Source organism: Anopheles funestus, chromosome 2RL, assembly GCF_943734845.2.
Source record: "Anopheles funestus chromosome 2RL, idAnoFuneDA-416_04, whole genome shotgun sequence".
Lineage (NCBI taxonomy): Eukaryota > Metazoa > Arthropoda > Insecta > Diptera > Culicidae > Anopheles > Anopheles funestus.
The window spans coordinates 46,084,706-46,105,914 of record NC_064598.1 but is presented as its reverse complement, the minus strand read 5'-3'; the positions used below and the strand labels follow the sequence as shown (position 1 = coordinate 46,105,914).

The following is a 21,209-nucleotide window of genomic DNA, read 5'->3' as shown; positions in this document are numbered from 1 at the left end:
AGAATTAAGTAAAAGACAGAAACCGAAGAAGAACAAATTACGCACACGGTAATAATATTGCAGAGCAGAAAGTGAGCGGAAAGGAAAAAAGTAGCATCTCGCACCAGAGTGGTGCACTGGATTTTCCACTTTTGTGTAGATATATACTCATTGTGGTAATTAGTTTATCATTTCATTGATATTGTTTCGTGATAAAGTGACGGTGTACAAGTTCCGAACGCAGAACGGGTTACAGCCACACAGCGGCAGCAGTGTTTTCGTGTGTATATTGAGTGCAAAAAAAAGTGATCCCTCAGAATCACAATTCGGTTGTGGACGTGTTCCTTGACTGGCCAAAGCTCCTTATCGATTAACGTACTGTGAATAGAGTAATAGAAGCTGATTATTTTCAATGTGCTCCGTCCGGTGTATTAGGGATTGCAAACATTTATGCAACACACAGCATACCCAGCCTATATGTATCAGCTACAGAATCGGCAAAGAACGGGATAAAATGGGGAGCCCACCATTGGCTAAATAGTGCAACGCTTCGTTGGATGCTCGAAACCAGTTCTCAGATCTGTCGATATTTTTTAATGCGTCGCAGTTTATTCCGAGTCATTTCGTTCGTTCTGACAAACCATTTTCTTTCTCTTCGTAGCAGTGGCGATGTACTTCACTAACCTGGCATGGATGTATTTATTTTGCTTTGGATTTGCTTTTCTAAAACTGTCTGACGTTTTGAACACGCGCCCGTCTCCACCCAACGCTACAGAGCGCACACCTTCCCTCCCTCTATCGAAAAGTGTCCCGTCCGGCCACCCGACCGATGGTTTTAAGTGGGAATGATTTCATAACAAGTGGTGAAATTGCGCGTTCTCGTCAATTTCAGCGTTGGAATCCAAAGTTCTTTGCTTCGTACACAGCTGTTGCTTGAGTGAAGAGCGAGTGGAGAAGTGTTTAAAACAGGAAAAAAAACAGTAGTTATGATGTTTTGCAAAACATATTACAGCATTAGAAGCATAAATTTGCATTGTCCGGAATTGAGACGCATATGAACATGTAAACACTGTCCTGTTTCGTAATGATTGTGCTGCTGTACTGCCTCTGCTCTTTGTCCTCCGTATGGCGAACAAAACAAACTCACCTTACTTGCCATATGTTGGCAAAGGGAATATACTTGAATAGCTTCTTGACGAGAAAACGAAAATCATCCTTTGTGGGAATTGCGCATGTCGCGCACAAAAATGTAAACAAACAAAAGCAGTTGATGAAGTGGATGAAATCCATACCGGGAGCAAACCTCACGGTTAGTGGGTAAAGTTATAGACAATTGGTAATTTATTTCGATAACTGAAACTAATCCGCACATAATCGGGAAGGAACAGGTTGTTAGATAAAAAGAACGATAAGTTTTTATGCGTTTGCTGATAATCTGTTTAATTTCACAATACTGTATGGAATTCCTCTTATACATTTAAAAAAAAACTTCTATTAACAACGCTTTAAGCTTTCCGTTCGTCTCCCCAACCATTGTCGGACGGGTTATAAATAAGAAATGATCTATAGAACGAACGAATCTTCATCGTCGATCTGTACCAGCAGGCTGCAAAATACCGGAGTGGCAATGATCGGTTTGTTGAACACCTTCAACGGATCATAAGTGGCACGCTCGTACACGGTGGGCTCGTATTGCGGTGGTTTACCTCAGAACGAAAGTGTACAAGGAACCGGTTCAAGCGCAGACACGTACAGTCTTTGGTAAATTATTTGCAACAGCACCTACAACACACCACGGATTTGAAGCACAACAACGTCAACACACCACGTCGAAAAGGTAGAACTGAACCATCTCAAGATCGGTAGGATTTTCAAAAATTCAAGGTCATCCAGCTCTAGTGGTGTCGCGGTGTAACTCAGACACTGTGGGATGAGCCACCACAAGCCGGTGTTTTTTTTTTCATTCCATCGAATCGTTTTTTTCTGGTTGTTCTTTCAGCGTAAGAAGGAACGTCGAGTGGTACAGCTGACTCTGCATTTTTTGGCATAATTAAGTCGATGGTCGCGTACGAATATTTGCCGATTAGCCGTAACTTCCGTCATGTGTCATCTGATAGCCGGCTGGCAATCAGCTGTTGTTTGCTTTGCTGTGATACATAAAAGGGCCAAATTGATGTTTCTAGGGTTTGCCAGATCTATTGCAAGGCTATTGTTTGATGCTAAAGGAAGTAAACGGGAAAGATTATTTTAATCATATGCGACCGGCATTAAGATAAGACATGTTTCGTACGATGTTCGAGACGTAGTAAATTAGCCGAACAACGAATTGGTTCAAGGCTTTACATTTCCAACATTTCCACTTGACGTTCTGAAGCTGAATGTTGGCTTGTTGGATTGACACTATCCAACGATAAAGCCTATTTTTGGCATTGTTTCATGGAAAGCCTTCCCTGCCAAAGCTTAGCACACGTCTCAAGGTGGACAAGAACGTTTCGCGATGATTACAATCACGTCAAGTCCCTTCCCCGCTGGGCATTTGCCAATGTGATATTGAGCACATTTTCTTCTCCTATCTATCTGACTCTGATAAATCGTTCTTCCGCTGTGTGGGAAATTATTTAAATTGACTCCTAACCTACACATACACACACACAAAACTGTGTGATGTATGAATCGGTTAAAAGCGTTGATCGATTTTGTCGCAAGGGTATATTCCTTGGAACGTTTCATTTCCTTCGCGAGCACTGGACATGCCGACTGAACAGTGCCGGTTGATGTTGTTTGGATTTGTTCATTGTGTTTTTTTCTTCTTCGCCCTACCCTTATAGATCACTGATCACCGTTTGCTATATGATCGGCGCCCATCGTTGTGTGGGTACTAGCCGTGGTATTATGCCGGGTTGTGCCGAGCGACTGATTATGCCTTTTTGGTAGGGGTTCGTTCGTCAGCAGCTGAATGCTTGGCTGCTGTGTCCGACGCGGTTTCAAACACGATCTTACCGTGACCGGTGTAGGACGTGCTCCGGTGTAGTTGTACGCGTAGTTAGCCTTACGTTAGTGCTTCTTAATTGTAGTATAAACGACATTTGCATTAATCAAGGTATAGTGCACAAAAAACCAAACGTACATAATGCAAATAAAATATTGTGCACCATTTGTTCGGCACAATTTAAAGAAATAGCAGTAACAAATAAGTGGTTAAGTTATGAAGTTTTTGTGTAAAATATAAAAAACGAAAATCACGAAATGTTGTGATAGTATGTAGTGTACCATTAGTGGTTTAAATAATGTGAAACTTTAATGTGAAAAAAAAAAACAATTGTGTGTAGATTGTATCGTGTAGTTTCGGACTATCGCTTCCGTTCCAAATTGATCGTGTTTTCGATTGATCGATGATAGCAATGAATCTGCAGCACGACGAAAGGGAATAAAAAAAAACTTTTCGTGATCACGACAAAGAACAGTTTCCATGTTGCTTAGTTTAAAGCCAATCAAAAGAGATCAATTTCCACACACACACGAACCTTTTCAAGTGGTCCCAAAGTTGTGTTTTTGTTCATATGAAAGAGTAACAAAAAAAATTGTAACACGCGGTTCGAATTATTCGTCGAGCGGAGAAGCGATGTTTTCCCTTTCTGCTACGAACAGTTAGACTATTGTTTTTTTTTCCAGTACTACATGAAGAGATGATTCTTCTACTGAGATATAATAGAAGGCGTTGATCATGATGCAATGATGCAATGATGCTGCTATTCAAAAGCGGAACACTCCGTTCGCCACTTCTTATGCTACGATCGCTTCCGATCATATGGCTGGCTGGCTGGCTGGTAGTGAAAGTGGTACGATCTTCCTGGACGTGTTTTGGTTTGTTCATTTTTGCGATCGCTATCTTTTGCGCTATGATTGGATGCTTGATGCGCGCCTCCCCGGGATGGTGGGAGGAATTTGAATGTGGGAATTAATCTATTTTCGCTCCGTTAGATTGTGTTCATTCCTTTTATGGCGCTTTTCCGCGTTTTTTTCTTCACTATTTTCCGGCGCCAATATTCCATTCTCTTTTGCATCCAGCTTCCATTAAAAGGGGCGGTAAAAATGGATGATCAAGTTTTGATTTTGATTATTCTTTATTGCTTTACATCTGGCTTGTGGGAAATGGTACTATAATAATGATCACTTTGCTGTCTAGATGTGGCAGAAATTTTAGGCTAAAATACTAAAACAGTGTTCGGGGGGATTGTTTCAAAGTAATCTTTCATTTATCAGCACATTAACTAACAGCGGGAACAATAGCCGCACACACGAACGAATATTGTTATCTTTTACTAAATCACTCTCCAATATTTAGTAGCAATACGCATGCAGCAGTACGCGGCTGTAGCTTCTGTATCGGTGACGAACAATTTACACTAAAGTGGTAAACTTGGTTCAAAATTTAGTTCTTTCGATCAAAATTAATTTGTGAAAACTCGTGACAGCGTATCGGAAGGGAAGCAGTTGACCGTGGCCCAGTGCGTGTGAGATAGTTGAAAATTTAAAAAAAGAAAAATATATCATTCGAACAGTGAACAGGTGGCGGTTTGCCTGAAGGAAAGCGGATTACAGTCTTTAAGAAACCGGAACCAATTGGTGGCACACATAAAGCAGCGGCAGCGGATTGTTTGGTGAATTACTACCCAGAAACCACTGAATTCTCGTGTTACGCGTTCGAGATGCGTAGCGTGCGGAGCAGCTTCACCATCGGGCGGTTGGCGATTTATCCGAAAAATTCAAACATTCGCACTGGTGAGTATGGAAAAGTACTTTTAAGCATGCTGCTAGTAATAGATCGCTTTCTTTCAGGTGTGCAATGCCGGGGTGTGGTATTTATTTTGTAATTGATTCCCTTTTTGTTTGGTTTTGTACTATGAGTGGTATACAGAATGGGAACGTTATTTGCCTTGGGTCCTTCTTTGGTTTGTACTGACCTTCCTTTGCTGCCCTGTATGATGTAGATGAACTTTCACAAGAACAAGATCGACAATTGTATTGGCGTGTTTTTTTTCTCTGCACTTGCCCAGATGCAGCAAAAGGTGCTGCAAATTCCAGGCAACCTTGAACATTCCAATGCAATTTATGGTATGAACAATTTTGAAAGGATGAACGACTACACCGTTACCGAGCAGTTGTGCATAAACTGTTTTTCATTCTTCGATCGATTCTGTTTAAAACACAATCGTTCAATTGGAACGCAAAACATGCAGAGACACAGACACTGTGTTTTTTGGGGCCAAGAGTATCAATGACTTGTTCCACGTGAATGAACTAGACCACCTTCACCATCATGAAAAGGAGTAATGTTTCTTCTGTGGAAGATACATACCGGTTACCGTTGCAGTGTTTCACGAGTACCCAAACACTTACCAGAATAATAATCTATTTACGCTATATTCCTGTCGATCTGTTACGAATGTAAGGTAAACCGGTGAGCAATGTGTGGTTTTTGGCTTACCTTTTGAGAGAAAGGATAAAGGTAAGCAGAACCAGCAGAATCAACAAAATGGCATCAAACATTGGCGCCTATTCGACAAAAAGAAAAAAACAACCTCCCGTGCCACACCGAAGTTTGTTTCCACTCATTGAGGACATGGTTAACGAATCAATTATTTTATTTTATGTTGTTTACCTTCCTATGGAGTATTATTCAGCAACTATTTCGTACGGCAACCGGGGTGCTAATTACATGTGGCTCGTCGCTTCATTTTGGATAATAGTTATTATCGGTTTGACGAAAAAAGCATGAACATGTGGGAATTATAATATATTTAAGCAAAAAAAAGTACATATATATGAGTATGCTTCTGTGCCCTTGAACCATATGCTTTCTGAATGGGTGTGTTGTTTGCCTGTTTTTTGGTGTGCATTATGCGAGAAAGAGAATTGTGGAGATTGGCTTCTTGAACAGGGCACAAACACAGAAAAATGAATTTCTTTACCTTCTTACTGTCTCTTTTCGATGTTTGGGAAGAAAAAAAATTATTTCACTGTTGGATTTTGCTGTTGTCGGATGTATTATGATGGGATCTTTTGTTTTTACTTTAACCAGATTGGTTTGGACATGATGCGATACAGCTTGGTACCGGATTGATAGTCGATTTTGGTGCATGCAGGTGAAGGTCGAGGTCTACCGTATCATACGATTGTGGCGACTTAAAGATACATTCCCTGCCAGTGATCGCCCAGCAGCTAGTGTCTGTTTTAGCTAGTGAGAAAAAAGGAGCCATAAAATAGTACATAATAGGATTAGCTACTAGCCTGGGGATGGTTTTTGGTAGCCTTTGTTTTTTTTTTTTGCTATTCGCCAAACTACCCACAGATTGTGTTGTCCAAATGGGAAAAAATACGTGATCGTATAATGTGATAAAAATAAAACCAGACAATCGAAAGAAATGCAAACGTAAAGTAAAGACCGTTCCACCGTTGCCCAGATGGGCCAGGATGATTACAAATCCGTGACCTTCCCGCGTTCGGTAAAGGCTAGTATGCAATTAAAAGTTGACCCTTTTCTCCTGACCTAGACGTTTAAAATTTCGGCCGGCCGGACACCGATATGCGCGCGTATCGAGTGTGAACTTGACAACGGCACGTAAACAACATGTGGTAACGTGTGACTGTTGTGTTTAGCATTGGATCATTGTAAATGCTAGCAGGAAGCGCGTCCTCTAGCGTCCTCCAGATTGTACGTGATTTAGGTGTTTCAGTTTTAGTTCATTTGAATTTGTTTTTTTGGACATATGGCTCTAGCTAATCTTCTGATCCCAAACAAGATGGAATGATTATTTTTTAGTTTATAATATTTTACATAAGGATTACGAACATGGTATGATTCTGTTTATCATTTGTGAGATGTATTGGGTGTACAACTAAGTATCCGACTTTTTTGTTCATCACTTGAGGCATTACTATCATGAATTATTTTACATGGTTTATATTCATAGGATTTAACATATTCTCAACTGTTTAACAATTTATGAATTTTAGCGTTTGTACTAAAGGTATTTTCCAACATATCATTTCCCACTGATGGTTTGACCACTCGGAAGCAGTTCTTAATATATGATTCCAACTATGATCCCACTATATTTTCTGCGAATAAATATTTCGCTTTGGTGCCGATGTTTTTTTTGCTATAGTTATCATCACCGATTACAATATGATGAAGGAACTCTATTTTATTCCACACCGGCACCATCTTGGACAGATGTCTCTTGGTTTCAGATGGTAGTACGTATGATATCGAACTTTTTGAAACCCCCAAACCCCAAACCCCCAAAAGTAACGAAGGGTAACAGCTTGTTGTGGCACGCCCAAAGATGTGTTATTGCGCCTGGCACATCGCCTCATTACACGAAGCCTACAAATTCTCGTCTAAAAATGTTAAGCTTTCTGTTGCGCTTCTTTTCACGATTTTTTGTCAAACAACATACAGAACGACCAAATATAATGATGCAATGTAAATATCAAACGTGAAACCAATAAATGTGACTCATAAGATCAGAAATTCCTGCCCTTAAAGTATCGGTGCCTTCAACTTTGCTGAAACGCTGGGAAACTTACTTGCAGAACCTAATAATATGTTAAAATCCTTAAGAATCATTGAAAACCGTTTGTGTCGACCTTCATAACATCACAACTAGCAAACGTTCGCCGACAGTTTTTCCAATGTTTATGATAAAAGGTGTCTCTTATCTCCTGATACTGATAAGACATTACATCGAACGTGATAACTCGTTCCAATCAAGACCTGGATTGTTTTGGTTGGTTGGAAGCTTGTTTATCGCGTGCTGCTAAATATTGTTCACGTTATTACATACGTACGTATCGTGTATTGCTCGCGGCGTATTATATACAAATTTCACAAATCATTTTTATGCCCATATGCTGTGCATCATATATCAGTGAAAACGCATATTTATCTGACGTCCACAACCGGCTTTCCGCTGACATGCATTGTGCGTAGAATTGCCTCAATGAATCAATACGCACGCCATAACGGGGTACTTGAAGCAATCAGCGGTAATACGCATTGTTAATGGTCATCATTATGCAGGCAGATGGAACAGAAAGGACTTAAGTGTCGAAAAGGAGGCTGACCGAAGTAGAAAAAAAGAAGTTTTTTGTTGTGAAGAAGTGCTGGATGGAGAAGGCAAAAGGGCGTCGTTCGGTTGAGTTCCAGGGATCGACCCAGTTTTGTTGCGTGTCCGTGACACGATTTCACGACGAGACACGACACCGTCATCGTTCACCCAGTGCAGTGCAATCGTCTGTTTCTTTGCTCTTCCCATTGCGTTGCAGAGGAAGGATGCAGCAGAAGAAAAAGGATCATGTTGCAATGCGTTAATGGCGCTTTAGTAGACGATGGATGTCGTTTTTCTTGGGTATGGCAAGTCACTCAAATGCATCATAACTCGTCGGACTAAGTGTCCGGACTTACTACACACACGCAGCTTCGGTGAGCACTAACGATGCAATGTAGACAGATAGGCCCACCTCAGCCATTGGTTGTAGTAACATCATTTCAGTATCATTGCTTTTTCCTCATGGTTGTATCAGCTAGGATGGATCGTTGAACCGGTTATATATTTTTGAGACACAAGGTCTCAACTTTATGAGTTTAGAAATGCAAGAATTTTACAAGATGTTGAAGAACAAAAAATATCTATGAATCTTTGAATCTTCTTTGGTCAAAATTCTTATTACATTATACCTCATATTTAAAGTTCTTTTTTTTAATTTAATTTTTGACCTGTTATTCGAGGTTCTGATTGAATATGTTCCCTTAACGAATGTGTATACTTGTTTGTAAAAGTTTTTTTTCTGAAGGGTCAAAGCTTCGCTAGAATATATCGATTATTTCTGCTAAAGAATATTCAGCGTTACTACACGTTATGCTTCGAAATTTAACCAGAAGTGGGGTTTAGATGTACATTTTATCCATCCACGTTGAAGCCATCAGCTCTTTCAATTGCCCCAACCCACATGTGCGAATGTAAGTGTTTTCGGTGTTAGATTGAACGGTTTATCTGACCTGGGGGAGTAGTTATTACCTCAAACAACTTGTTTACTGGTAAAAATTAGATTTAAACGCTGAGCAATTGGCAACTTTTACGTCAGCGATCGCGCATACAGAGCGACAAACTTAGCGCACGTTATTCGGTCTGATGCTTTTATTGATCTTTCCACACCTTTCCGTACGCATACGCTTCTTTCCGTCCGTTTTGTTCTTGCCTGCTACAAAGAATCTACGTCTCCAAGGTCAAGGTTTCACTGATGGGGTGTTTTGAAGGCAGCAGCTGCGACCTACTCCAAGGCTCATCACCAGTCGCTAGATTCGATTCATCGTCTAACCTGTTTGCTTGTAGCGATTTATCGGAAGGAATACATTATCATGTGCCGCTTATTCGCGATTTATGGTGTTTTTGATGCTGGCGCCAAATTCTTTGCTAGTCAGATGAAACGCACGTGGAGGAAAGAGGCAAACAAATGTTCGATATCCATTAGATTATTTAGACGACAGGTTTGGATTCTAAGCAGAGATATGTTGGGTTTATTTGACCATCTGTCGTTCGGCTTACGATTGGGAATAAAGTGATAAATCTATTACATGCAAATATATTGCATTTTAATTTGTAGATTAGTCGGTTTCGTCATGCACTTGTTTTTTTTTTGCTAGGTAGAAATATAAATGATCATTCTAATGTTAGGTGTACAATCAAGAGGAGTCTGCTGATAAAACATGACATTTTGATAAGTCGCACCACAACCGCCTTATCATGACGTGTTTCTATTTTCACTAAACGAAAGTGAAATCACAAAATGATAGCAAAATTGTTATATTTCGGGTTCCTGTTACTTGGAGCGATCACTCCCATCAATTCGTTGATTTGATGGGAAATTGAATCGCGATGCATCAGCTGATCTTATGCTCGCTAAAGTGGGGTGAAATGAAGGGCTATTGCACTTGAAACCACCACCACTACCACCAACATACGGGTTAGAAACGTGGCATGCCCTACGTGTGCGCCTAACATACACCAGACCTGTCTGCGAACCGAAGTGTTAGTAAACAAGATAACCTACCCAGCGATAGATGCGAGAGGCTGAGAAGATGTTGAACGATCGGTCGTTTGTGGATGGTGAGAGGTTTGTGTCTTTATTTTTGTGTCTTTACGTAGCTGGTTTTTTTTTGCCATATTGTTTACCTTATTTTGTTCACGTCATAAAAAACCGCGAGTACATGATCACAGCGCTGTCACATGGAACGAGAGGCTTGGTTGTACACGTTCACGTTGTTTATCACTTGACTCGGTTCTTGATAGGTCTTTATCAAGCGCAATCAGCGGTACCACCGTCTGGCTGATGCTGTGTATTTGTGTGCGTATTGTTCGTGCGTACTTTTCTGAAGTGATTGCTCGTGAAGAAGTAACGCAACGCTAACTACACTACTAAAGCCAATCGATGTGTAAGTGTGGGCGCACACACATGGTGATTATTATCTTTTTTTTTGCAAACATTTGAGGTCAATAATGAACATCGGCGGGTGTATAAATATTTTGCTTCCAAGGTCATTTTCATTTATCGAGTGCGTTGAGGCGCGGATCGTTCCGCAGTATAGCTGATCAATACAGGAAGTGTGCCGAGCAGACTGTGCAAACGACAAATATTACTCATACGGCAAAATAATTCCTCTTGCTCGTTGCTGGGTAAACATCATCGCATCGGGTGTCCGTGTAAGACAATTATGATTTGCAATATATCACATTTTATCGATAATTGATGTGATTTTTCGCATCTTTGACAACGCGCACTGACTGATCAAGCGATGAAAGCACTTATTATGCAGGAAGGGTGATAGCGTTGTTTGCACACGGTTTATTGATGTCAATAAAACAACTGAACATAATATTGTCAATTAAATCTGAATTGTCACTCATTTATCACACATATCTGTATCATGTAAATTTTATCGCTGGAATCCAAACAATAAAAAAAGGTTTGTTCAGCTTTTTTTAATGAAAGTTTTGATTAATCGTATTGAGCGTACGTTCGTTGTAATTCGCAAACGAAATCAGTCTCAACTGTGCAACATCGCCATGTTTTATGCTTTATTTTCACACGAAGAAAACGCCTACTCATGCCCCCGACTAACCTTCGACATCGTTTGCAATTTATTAAATATATGACCACCACGACGCACACCATCGCAGGAGGCTGATCGTACTTGTACTTCAAGTTTCGCTTGCAAATCACGCGATCGTGTGTGTCACGATCGCCCGTAACGCAGCAGCGCGGTACAAAAACGCACACGTTTTCCAATCGCATCATATCATTGCGACATTTCGCTTTCTTGCACTCTTTGTTTCAGTTCGTTCGATTGCTTACGAACGCCTCTTTTTTTCTGTCTATTGCCCTGCGCACTGCGATCGCACCACCAAGATCGCGCCACTCGATGTTCGATGCAATGCAACTGGTTCGAAACGTTTTGTTTCGATTGCTTCCACCGTGGTTTTGCTCGTTTTTTTTTTTTGGTTTCATCGCTCCAAACCAGTCAGGAAGAAGAAGGGTGGCTAGAGGTTGGAGCAGCTATCTAGCAGCTGGCAATGCCGAGGTCAAGCTGACCGGTAGCGCAATCGCAAAGTAATGCCGCTCACGTATGCACACTCGAGCGCATGGCGAAATGCATGGCGGCGTGTACACGCACGTGTGTATACACCCTCAAACGCAATAAAATAAAGGCCATGACGCACGCACAACGGTTGCAGTAGTGTGTGGTATTTCTTTCAAACTCTCATGCAAAACAAACCGTTTGGCGCACCAAAAAAGCGTTTTTGGTAATGCATTTTTGATTCGCAAACGCTTAGCAGAATTACGGTGGAGAAGCGCCTTGTGGGGGTGGTATTGTTATGATAAACGTTTTTGTTTTTGTGTTTTGTTTTTTTTTCTTGCGGCTTGTCCGTTAGTGATGCCTTATTTTGCAGCACCAGCTAGGGTATCCCGGTATGGAACAGATTGCTTGTCACAACGGACATAATCACTGGCAATAAAACCAGCAACCAGTGCAATTTGGTGTGGTGGAACAGTGTTGCAGCAATGTGTGCATGCGTAAGGAGTGAACTATAGCACGAGCCATAAATTATGGTACAATGCAACGCGGCACCATATATAGTGTACTTCAACTACTGCAAACCGCCTGGTGTAAACTACCATCAAACCAATGTTGTCGATTTACGAAGTATGAAGAAGTAATATATTATATATTGGGCGAATAAGTAGGTTTCCACTTTGTTTTTTTGTTATGTAAAATTGAAACATTTTTTTATAGAATAGTTCGTCAGAAACAACAACTTTTTCTCTATTTGATGGAAAATTATTAATTCGCCAGAGCTAAACAATGATTCGTCATTTTTCCAATTTATAAATCTCTTCGACTAAAAAGGAGCATATTCTAGTAAGTAGTAGCGTTCTACATCGATCGAATTAAGATCAAGTTTGACTATTCCGTAAATAGGTTTTTGGCCGGAACAGAACCATGTGGCCGAGCATTGTTGTGATGGAAAGTTACTGACCGGTGGTTAGCCTCATATTCTGGCCATTTTTCCTTCAATGTTTGCTTCAAAAGAGTTAACTGAGTTCGATACCTTGACCGATTGATTTCTGTTCCCACCATATGCTTAGCATGACTTTCCGCGAGGATATATTTCGGTTGGTTGTCATTTGAGCAAGCTAGATTTGGTGTAAGTTTTTTCTTTTTTTCCATTTAATGCATTTAATGCTACATTCACGCTAGTAGTGGGAACTCCGGAATGGATTCATGAATCCAGTCCGACTCCGACGTATAAAAACCGCAGTATACTCCGAAGCAATTACTCCGGATTAATCCGGATTTAACTCCGAAGTAACTCCGGAGTGACTACTCCGGAATTTACTCACAATTACTTCGGAGTTTGTACCGGAATATTCCGCAGTTAACTGCGGAGTCATCCCCGATTTTAACTTCGAATTCAAGTTCGGTTAGTGGCCGTTCGCAGGTAGTTGAACTGAATACACCCTAAACCCGCTTAAAACGCTACAAACTTACTTGTGTTCCCAACACTACGATCGATGTGTTTACTGCATGATCGATATGTTGCCGATCGTAAAAGCGATAAAACTATAGAATATTAAAATGATACCGAAAGTATTTTTTTTAACCCTTACCCATTTTGTTCACGCGAGTTGGACATAAGCATACAAGAAACATTGAACCCCGTACATGCTGGTACAAATTGGGAATCAGAAGAAGTGGGACAGCGCGTTGCAAAAAACCACCTTCACAACTCTCTCGAGTCCGTGTGTTTATCGGGGTCCCACGTTTGCGGTCACCTGATTGCCAAATAATTCCTGCTGAAATTTATTGTACAAAAGTAATTCCGCAGCGGAGCGTGCATGTGGTTTGGCAGTTCGTTGTGTTTGACCGTTTACGAATTCCAGCCACGACAGAAAGGCTGTCGATCGCACGAAGGTTGATCGTAACACAGGCGGGCGAAGGGATCGGGTATGTTAAGGATTGTTCGTAATGTGAATATGATTGCATTTTTGAGCTTGCATGTTCAAGGTTATCGGTGAATAATTATGTGTTTAATAATTTATCACTTTAGGGGCTGCCCGGTGGTGTATGTGCTAAACGGCACCGGTTCCACTCGACAAGGAACTCACTGTCCTTGCTCAGACCTGAGCTGTCAAATCTCATCCCATCCGTAGCAAAGTTTGACTATCCGGCTACGTGGTAAAAATAAATCTTGGTACTCTTCTTAAAAAATAAAAAAAAAACACATATTTTGATTTAAATGATATATTCTAGGCTTAACAATGTAGCAACCAATTCTCAGTGATTTGTGATTGTGAGAAAAAACATGGTTTAATGTTGAACGTCCTCAAAAACCCCAAAGTAATTATTCATCACAAAGTTCATGAATCTATTTCAAATAATTTGCACGCGGTGGTGACCCAAAAATCCTAATAAGGTACTTCTTCACACACAACTAAGTCTCTAAATCACACTGTCAAGCTGATTGTGGAGGTTTTTGCTTGGAATGCTTTTGTTTTGCTTTTGCTACTCAACTTGAGCTGACCAAACTGATCACGGTTTTTTTTAAAGATCGCCAAGTTCGACACCAAATCTCTCAACGCTTGAAGTCGTAGGAAGGTAGACAGTTTTAGTTTATTGTAACGCATTATCCACCGGGGGAGCACTATGCCACAGTTCGCAGTACAGCAAACGGTCAGCTTAAGACGTGTGAAGTGTTCTCGAATCACTTGAATGATTGAATGAAATGGTCCTTCAAAAACCATAATACTATTGTTCGTTACTTATCCACAAGACCATGCCAGACACAGGACCACTAGCAACCGACCTGCTGATACTTATGGATCGGTCATATAAGCAGCAGTTGCGGTGGCGCTCTAAAAAATTAAAAACATAAAAACCTGACAACGCCTCTCCAGACAGTGTTACCTTGCAATTGGTGCAGGTCATTAGCGCCATCCCTCTGAAACCCTGACAAAAGGTTTTGGGACCGTAGTTGAAGCGATCATTAGAGCCCCGAAGGGTTTGGCTAGGGAAGAAAGACACCGAACCGAACACGGGATCCATAGATGGTAGTTAACACATTTTTGAAATCATGAGATCATTAATCATTTGGGCCGAAAAACCACCCCTAGCAAAAGCAGGCACCGTGTAAACAAAGTCCTTATATGGTGGCGGTGTTGATTGTTGGTCTAACATTAGCTTCCAAGCTTTAAACTGCAACTTCAAAGTGCAACGAAAGCAAAAGTAGAGCAAAACGATAAATGAAAGCTTTCGGCGTTTTTTTTTTTACCAAAAGCGAGTAACTTTGAATAATTTCCATTATAAACATAAAGAAAGAAAAATCTTCCTTTTCAAGGTGTTACTTATTGTGCTATAGAAATCTCCATGTTGGTTTCCAACATAATTAAATTGGTAATGTTAACCTTTCGCCTGACTTTTGTACTCAGTGTGATAGCTGCTGCTCCTTAAAATATGACTTCGCCTGTCTGTTCGATGCTTCGTACCGAGCCTCTTTTGCATTTTTCGTAGGGCAGTGCCGAATTTTAATACATTACTCTTTCTGAAGCTTCAGTCGAATTAAACGCAGTTATTGGCGTGCACCATCACATAACGTGTCCAACATTTGGGATGATTGAGTAATGAGGAAAAGTAATGAATTTAGTCCCTTTCGCCACCTTTGCCCAAAGAGTTGAAACGATCCTCTAGATGTTGGTATGATGTCAGACACCAGATGGAGTCCCATAATATACCTTCACCCGAGCATAGAAGGCAACCCCGAAGGTGCCGAATGACTTACGCCCAGATGGCGATCTACGATTTCTAACAATAGGATTGTGATGGCCTCGTTTTCCAAAAATTCAAGCACCACTCTTTTTAAATTTCTTTCTAAAAAGACCCACATTTTGAGTTCATGACACTTTGGTGGGTAACCTTGAAGGAAGATTGGCGGCAGGAAAAAACTTTTTGACAGAATCATCTCACAGCATCGTGGATAATGCGGGGTAACTTTGAATGTCGTGGGAACAGTTTCACTGGAGAACTCATCTTCACCGTGGCGGTACCAAAACATTCGTCCGTGGAGCTGCTATTTCCCTGGGCATTTGTTTACCATTTCACGTCTCACTGTACATTGAATGTGCCGCGATCATAACCATTTCACGCATAGTTTAACCACGCACGCAACACATCGGAGGGCATCGTTTATGAGGGGAAGAGTGTTTTTGCTTAGTGTTTTGATCGTTCATCCGTCCGTGCGTGTAGTGTTTGAAAGTGCGAATGGAGTCGCGGGACAGATAAAGTTGCACTGTTTATTAGCACTTGCGCCAACCTGATCACAACTCAAAAGGGCTGCAGTAGTAGTAGTGGAAGTTGATCCACTCGGTTCGCATAAATTTGCGCCATTTGTTTACGAGCTTAGAGGATGGTATAGACGTTAGGCAGCATTTGTTCCTGATGCTGCCCATGCATGGGGATAATGTGAAAGACAAAGAGTCCCCACTAAAGCATACACCCAAGGAGGTGGAGGTTTTCAGGGTGGGCTGCGGTAGAGCTAATGTTTGTACAGTTACGGTGTTTTATGATCTAATGGTTCCTACAATTACGTCGAGACTGCGTTGTTATTGTACGCAGGCAGTGTATGCGCCCGTGCATCATGATCATCATCATCAATCAACAATGTACAAACATTGACGCGGAACAGTTGTCGGAGTGAAAACACTCGATATGCGGGAACTGTGCGCGTATCGCCACCACCTGTGCGCAAAAGGTGTCGCGATCAACGAACCAGTCTGGATTAGCCGAGACCGAAGTGGAGATCGGTCTGGACTCGCAACAGCGAAGCGCCAACTCCTAATTGGGATTTTTGCATCTCACGCCGAGGCCACCGCCGGTGTGGGTCGACCCTCTAATCTCGCAGCTGCCATCAGACGCCCATCATGGGGGGCGGCCGGAGAGATGGAAAGCGGCCCTGATGTATATTCATGCTTTAATTTGGCAGCTCACGTCTTCTTGTCTGTCGGCGGATCATGGCAAGTTGCTTTCCTCCAGAAAGGAGGTTTGAAACTGAAAGTCTGTAGTTGCTGTTTTTTTTCGGGAGCTGAGTTTTAAGTACATGATCATTCGACTTACTATTACATCAGTCCCAGACCGACGGTTGTCGAGTTATTAGAGTTTGCTTGCTGTATTAACGGCAATTATTTTGTGATACTCTATTGAGGTGATTTTTTCTTCTATTACGCTTTGCATTCTCTTGCTGTGTCAGCATCATGTACGCTAATGATTTTTTTTCCAGCTACGAATTCCAGGTCAAAGTGTCAAACAATACGTGGTTTTGGGAGGGTTTGGTTTCGCTTCACCGGATTTGTAACCAGGCATGCAGAAAAAGGGGGGGGGGGGGGGGGGGAAATAATGTAAGAATTTGCCAACGGCGGGTGAAAGGGATCGACAATTGATGTCTCTAATTTCGAGACTCTCGGTTGAAGATTAGCATTATGTCACTTTGAAGGTAATCGTTGTCCATTGGGACATCACCTTAACTTTGATATAGCCGAGTAGAGAAAGAAAGGATTCGTACATTCAGGCAGCGGATAATGACAAACTAAAAAATCATTACTTGGGGTTCCAAGTCCCAAAGGTCCCTCATTTAGGCAACGGACATTGAAAAACTAAAACCACATTACTTCCAATGATTCGATCTTTTGTCTAAAGACTTATGTATGTTTATTTTTTTCATGGTTTTTCTTTCAGGTTCCATCTGCCTGATTGCCTCCACTGCCTCCAACGGCTATCAGTTCCAACCTCAACATCCACACTGTAGTCTGGTAACGCTCCAGTTGTCCAGCAACTCTACCGTCACATCGAGCGATTCATCCCGAAGGATAATCGGTAATCACACACACAGCGTGCAAGTATGTTCCCCTTCGGTTCTGCTGTGTGCCGGCGCATCGTCCACGGATGGCTCTTCCAGTACGTTTCCGCAACACCCACAGCGAACCGTCCGTCGTTCGTTTCACGTCTCCGCGATCTGTGATAAATCATCGTCGAAAGATGGTGGCAGCGGAAGCAACAACAATAACCCACCCGGCAGTGGCTCAACGGGTAGCGGTAGTACCGCCAGTGGAAGCGGCGGTTCTTCGTCCGTTGGTGCCGGCGGCAAGGATGGTGGCAGTGGTGGTAAGGAACCACCGAACAAGAAGAACACACTATCCTGTCCGAAGTGTGGCGATCCCTGCACGCATGTGGAAACGTTCGTTAGCTCGACGCGGTTCGTCAAGTGTGAAAAGTGTCACCATTTCTTCGTCGTACTGTCGGAGGTCGATTCGAAAAAGACAATTAAAGACACGGAAACGAAGGGTGCTCGGAAGCCACCACCACCGCCGAAAAAGATAATGGAATATCTGGACCGACACGTCGTCGGACAGGAGCTGGCCAAAAAGGTTCTCTCGGTGGCGGTGTACAATCACTACAAGCGCATCTACCACAATCTGCCACCGCCGGCATCCTCCTCAGCTGGTGCCCAGCAGCAACAGCAGCAACTGGATTCGATGTCACGGAGCGGTGATCTGCTCCACATATCCGGCATCGGTCACACGATGATGAGTTCGGCACCGTCGGAAGTGCCGCGGCCACCGCTCGGTGCGGGCGGATCGGGCCATGGTGGGGCGGCGGGTTCGGCCGCACACCATCCCGGTTCGGAGCTGCTGGACAAGAAAACGCACGAGCTGAAGCTGGAGAAGAGCAACATTCTTATGCTTGGCCCGACCGGCTCGGGTAAAACGCTGCTTGCGCAAACGATTGCCAAGTGCCTGGACGTTCCCTTTGCCATCTGTGATTGTACGACGCTAACGCAAGCCGGTTACGTCGGCGAGGATATCGAGAGTGTGATTGCGAAGCTACTGCAGGACGCTAACTATAGGTAGGTTTGATGATAATAGTCATGGCGCCGGTCAGTTCCGCAATTATGTTGCGCTTTCTCCGCCTTTCCAGCGTTGAACGGGCGCAGACGGGCATCGTGTTTCTGGATGAGGTGGATAAGATCGGTGCCGTGCCCGGTATCCATCAGCTGCGGGACGTCGGCGGTGAGGGTGTGCAGCAGGGCATGCTGAAGATGCTCGAGGGTACGATCGTGAACGTGCCGGAGCGAAATTCACCGCGAAAGCTGCGCGGCGAAACGGTGCAGGTGGACACGACCAACATTCTGTTCGTGGCGTCCGGTGCGTACACCGGTTTAGACCGTTTGATTGCGAGGCGATTGAATGAGAAGGTAAGCGTTGTGCCCCGGTGTACTTAGTGTATTGTACGTGTGTATAATGAGCGTGCTAATAATGGTGCGATGATTGATTGGGGTTTTCTAGTACCTGGGTTTCGGAATGCCGGCAAGTTCATCGGAAGGACGCCGAGCAGCGCAGGCGTCTGCGTCACCGATGGATAACGATCAAGCAGAGCGGGACGCAAATCTAAAGAAAGTGCAAGCGAAAGATCTCGTCGAGTTCGGTATGATTCCCGTAAGTTTAGCAAGCGTTACTGTCAGCTGTTGGTTTCGGAGAGAATTGTTTTGATGATGTTTTTTTTATCCCTCTATTCCGCTTGACAGGAATTCGTTGGTCGCTTCCCGGTTCTGGTGCCGTTCCACAGCCTTGACGTGGACATGCTCGTACGTATTCTAACCGAACCGCGCAATGCTCTCGTGCCCCAGTACAAAGCACTACTCGGCATGGATCAGGTAGATCTATCGTTCACCGATGAAGCCCTAAAGCAAATCGCTCAACTAGCCATGGAACGGCAAACTGGAGCCCGTGGTCTGCGTGCAATTATGGTAAGCATTTGATCCTACTTTCATGTGGCTCGTTTTACTAATCTTTCCGGCGCAATAATATTTCACACAGGAAACACTTCTATTAGAACCAATGTTTGAGGTGCCCGGTTCGGACGTCAAAGGTGTACGGATCACGGAAGAAAGTGTACGCGGTGCGGAACCGATCTACGTACGCCGGGGTGAATCGAACGCCTCGAACAAGGATCCTCCCGCGTCCGGTGAGGCTGGACACACTAGCAGTAGCTCTTCGGAGGAAGAGGAAGCGACGAAAGTGCGCGTGAAACAGTAAAATAGGTACAGATGCAAAATAGTGCGGGCGCTTGCAAACACCCCGAGACAGTACCCCGTTTGACAGACATCGTGAAAATTGCTACTATTATGCCCCGAATCGATGGATAAACGAAAACACAGATGAAAAATGTATTTGTACATACGATTTATTTTCACATACGGCTGCCGTTCCTATTTGGTTTGTTTGTTCTGCTCTGTTCCATTGTGGTACACGTTTAGCTTTATCCTATTGCTGCAACATTTTGCTAACAGTTGCATTACAAGGTTACATGCTTTTTGGTCGTATCAGGATGATGCGCGAACCAGTAATTGGTTAGGTTGAGGTCTTCTACTCGACACTATAGATCGGACATCAGTTCATGGATGGCATCGGGTTCATGGGAACCTGTAACCTCTGTACATCTCTTTCACGACGATCTAAACCTTTTCATAATCGTGTACAGTTTTTAACATAAATGATCTACGTTGAAGATATAACCAAAATGTATAAATTTTGACTGGTTGTTGTTATACTATAAAATCCCGTTTGTAAGAAGGGAATAATTTTTCGCCTGGGATTAATTTGGGCGTATAGCTTAACGGCTTTTTTTTTATACTATCTGGTTTAATATGTTCTGCAAATTAGCGATGCTAATGGCGCTATTTATTGCAACAAAAGTAAAAGTGAAACTTCACTGCGGCGAAATTAAGAGCCACGAATTAACAAAACATAACATAAACCAACTACTAGTACAAGGGATATATCCGACAAAAAACACAAACTGTCTTTTGTGCAAGACAAAACAAAACGTATAAAACCATAATGTTTTGACGTAGATCGTCCGTTTATGGCGCGTAAGTTAATTACGGCTAGTGGAAGGTAAAAGCGGAACGCATACTAAAAATGTTAACGAATCTTGAGAAGTATATGTGAACAGCAAAGTAATTTTGTGTAACATAAAGAAAAAAAAAACATAGAAAAAGGAACTCGCCCAATCTGTTTGCAGAGGTTACTAGCGGCGCACATCACCCACTGTACGCCTACAACTGTGCGCGATGGGAAAAGCCCTCGTTATGCAGTGTAAAGCCTTTAATTATATCTTTCAGCGTGAGAGCATGAATGAAAGTGTACATGTAATTAGCGTCTCGTGTGTAGAAGAATAGAGTTTTAGTGTAGGGATTTTTAATTCCTTTTTTGTTTTCTTTTTCTTCCCATATTCCTTAATATGTAGTGCGTCGGTTAGGGACGATTGTACTGCGCAAGTTGATTAGGAGGTAAGAGAATTTAAAAATAATAAAAAAAAAAAATACATCGAGGAATATACGCGTCGGATGCAAACGTTCGTTGAGGGCCGGTAAAAACAAGGTGCTGAAAGAAATTAGCTTTGGTGCGGTTTTCCCTTTCGAAAGTCTAATTACACACTTTATCGAAAGGAAAAAAATCGGTTTCCAATATAACGGGTGTTCATATTGGGGTTAATCGGTTAATGGTGCGTGAAGGCGGCAGTGCAGTTTGAAATGAACCCGTTTTAATTGCTTTTA

General features: G+C 42.5%; 1 protein-coding gene across 14 annotated transcripts; it reads left to right on the top strand.

The window, feature by feature from the left end:
- Positions 1-17: 17 nt before the first annotated feature.
- LOC125765422 (ATP-dependent Clp protease ATP-binding subunit clpX-like, mitochondrial) lies at positions 18-20,987 on the top strand. 14 transcript variants are annotated; one of them, XM_049430564.1, is made up of 7 exons: positions 18-90; positions 4,325-4,761; positions 17,330-18,497; positions 18,569-18,845; positions 18,937-19,086; positions 19,176-19,397; positions 19,468-20,987. In XM_049430564.1, the coding sequence occupies exons 2-7, from the start codon at positions 4,689-4,691 to the stop codon at positions 19,684-19,686; spliced, it is 2,109 nt and encodes a 702-aa protein (XP_049286521.1). In that variant the 5' UTR covers positions 18-90; positions 4,325-4,688; the 3' UTR covers positions 19,687-20,987. The 14 variants fall into 14 exon arrangements, with proteins under 14 accessions (XP_049286521.1, XP_049286517.1, XP_049286524.1 ...); XM_049430560.1 differs by having other exon boundaries at positions 34-155; positions 4,328-4,761; XM_049430567.1 differs by having other exon boundaries at positions 36-71.
- The last annotated feature ends 222 nt before the right edge of the window (positions 20,988-21,209 follow it).

What these genes read in the sequence shown, in the direction of transcription:
- LOC125765422 (XM_049430564.1), top strand. Translation starts at nt 4,689, where the DNA reads ATGCGTAGCGTGCGGAGCAGCTTCACCATCGGGCGGTTGGCGATTTAT. An exon ending in AAATTCAAACATTCGCACTG is followed by an intron (nt 4,762 to 17,329) that starts GTGAGTATGGAA and finishes TTTTTCTTTCAG; the next exon opens with GTTCCATCTGCCTGATTGCC. An exon ending in CTGCAGGACGCTAACTATAG is followed by an intron (nt 18,498 to 18,568) that starts GTAGGTTTGATG and finishes CCGCCTTTCCAG; the next exon opens with CGTTGAACGGGCGCAGACGG.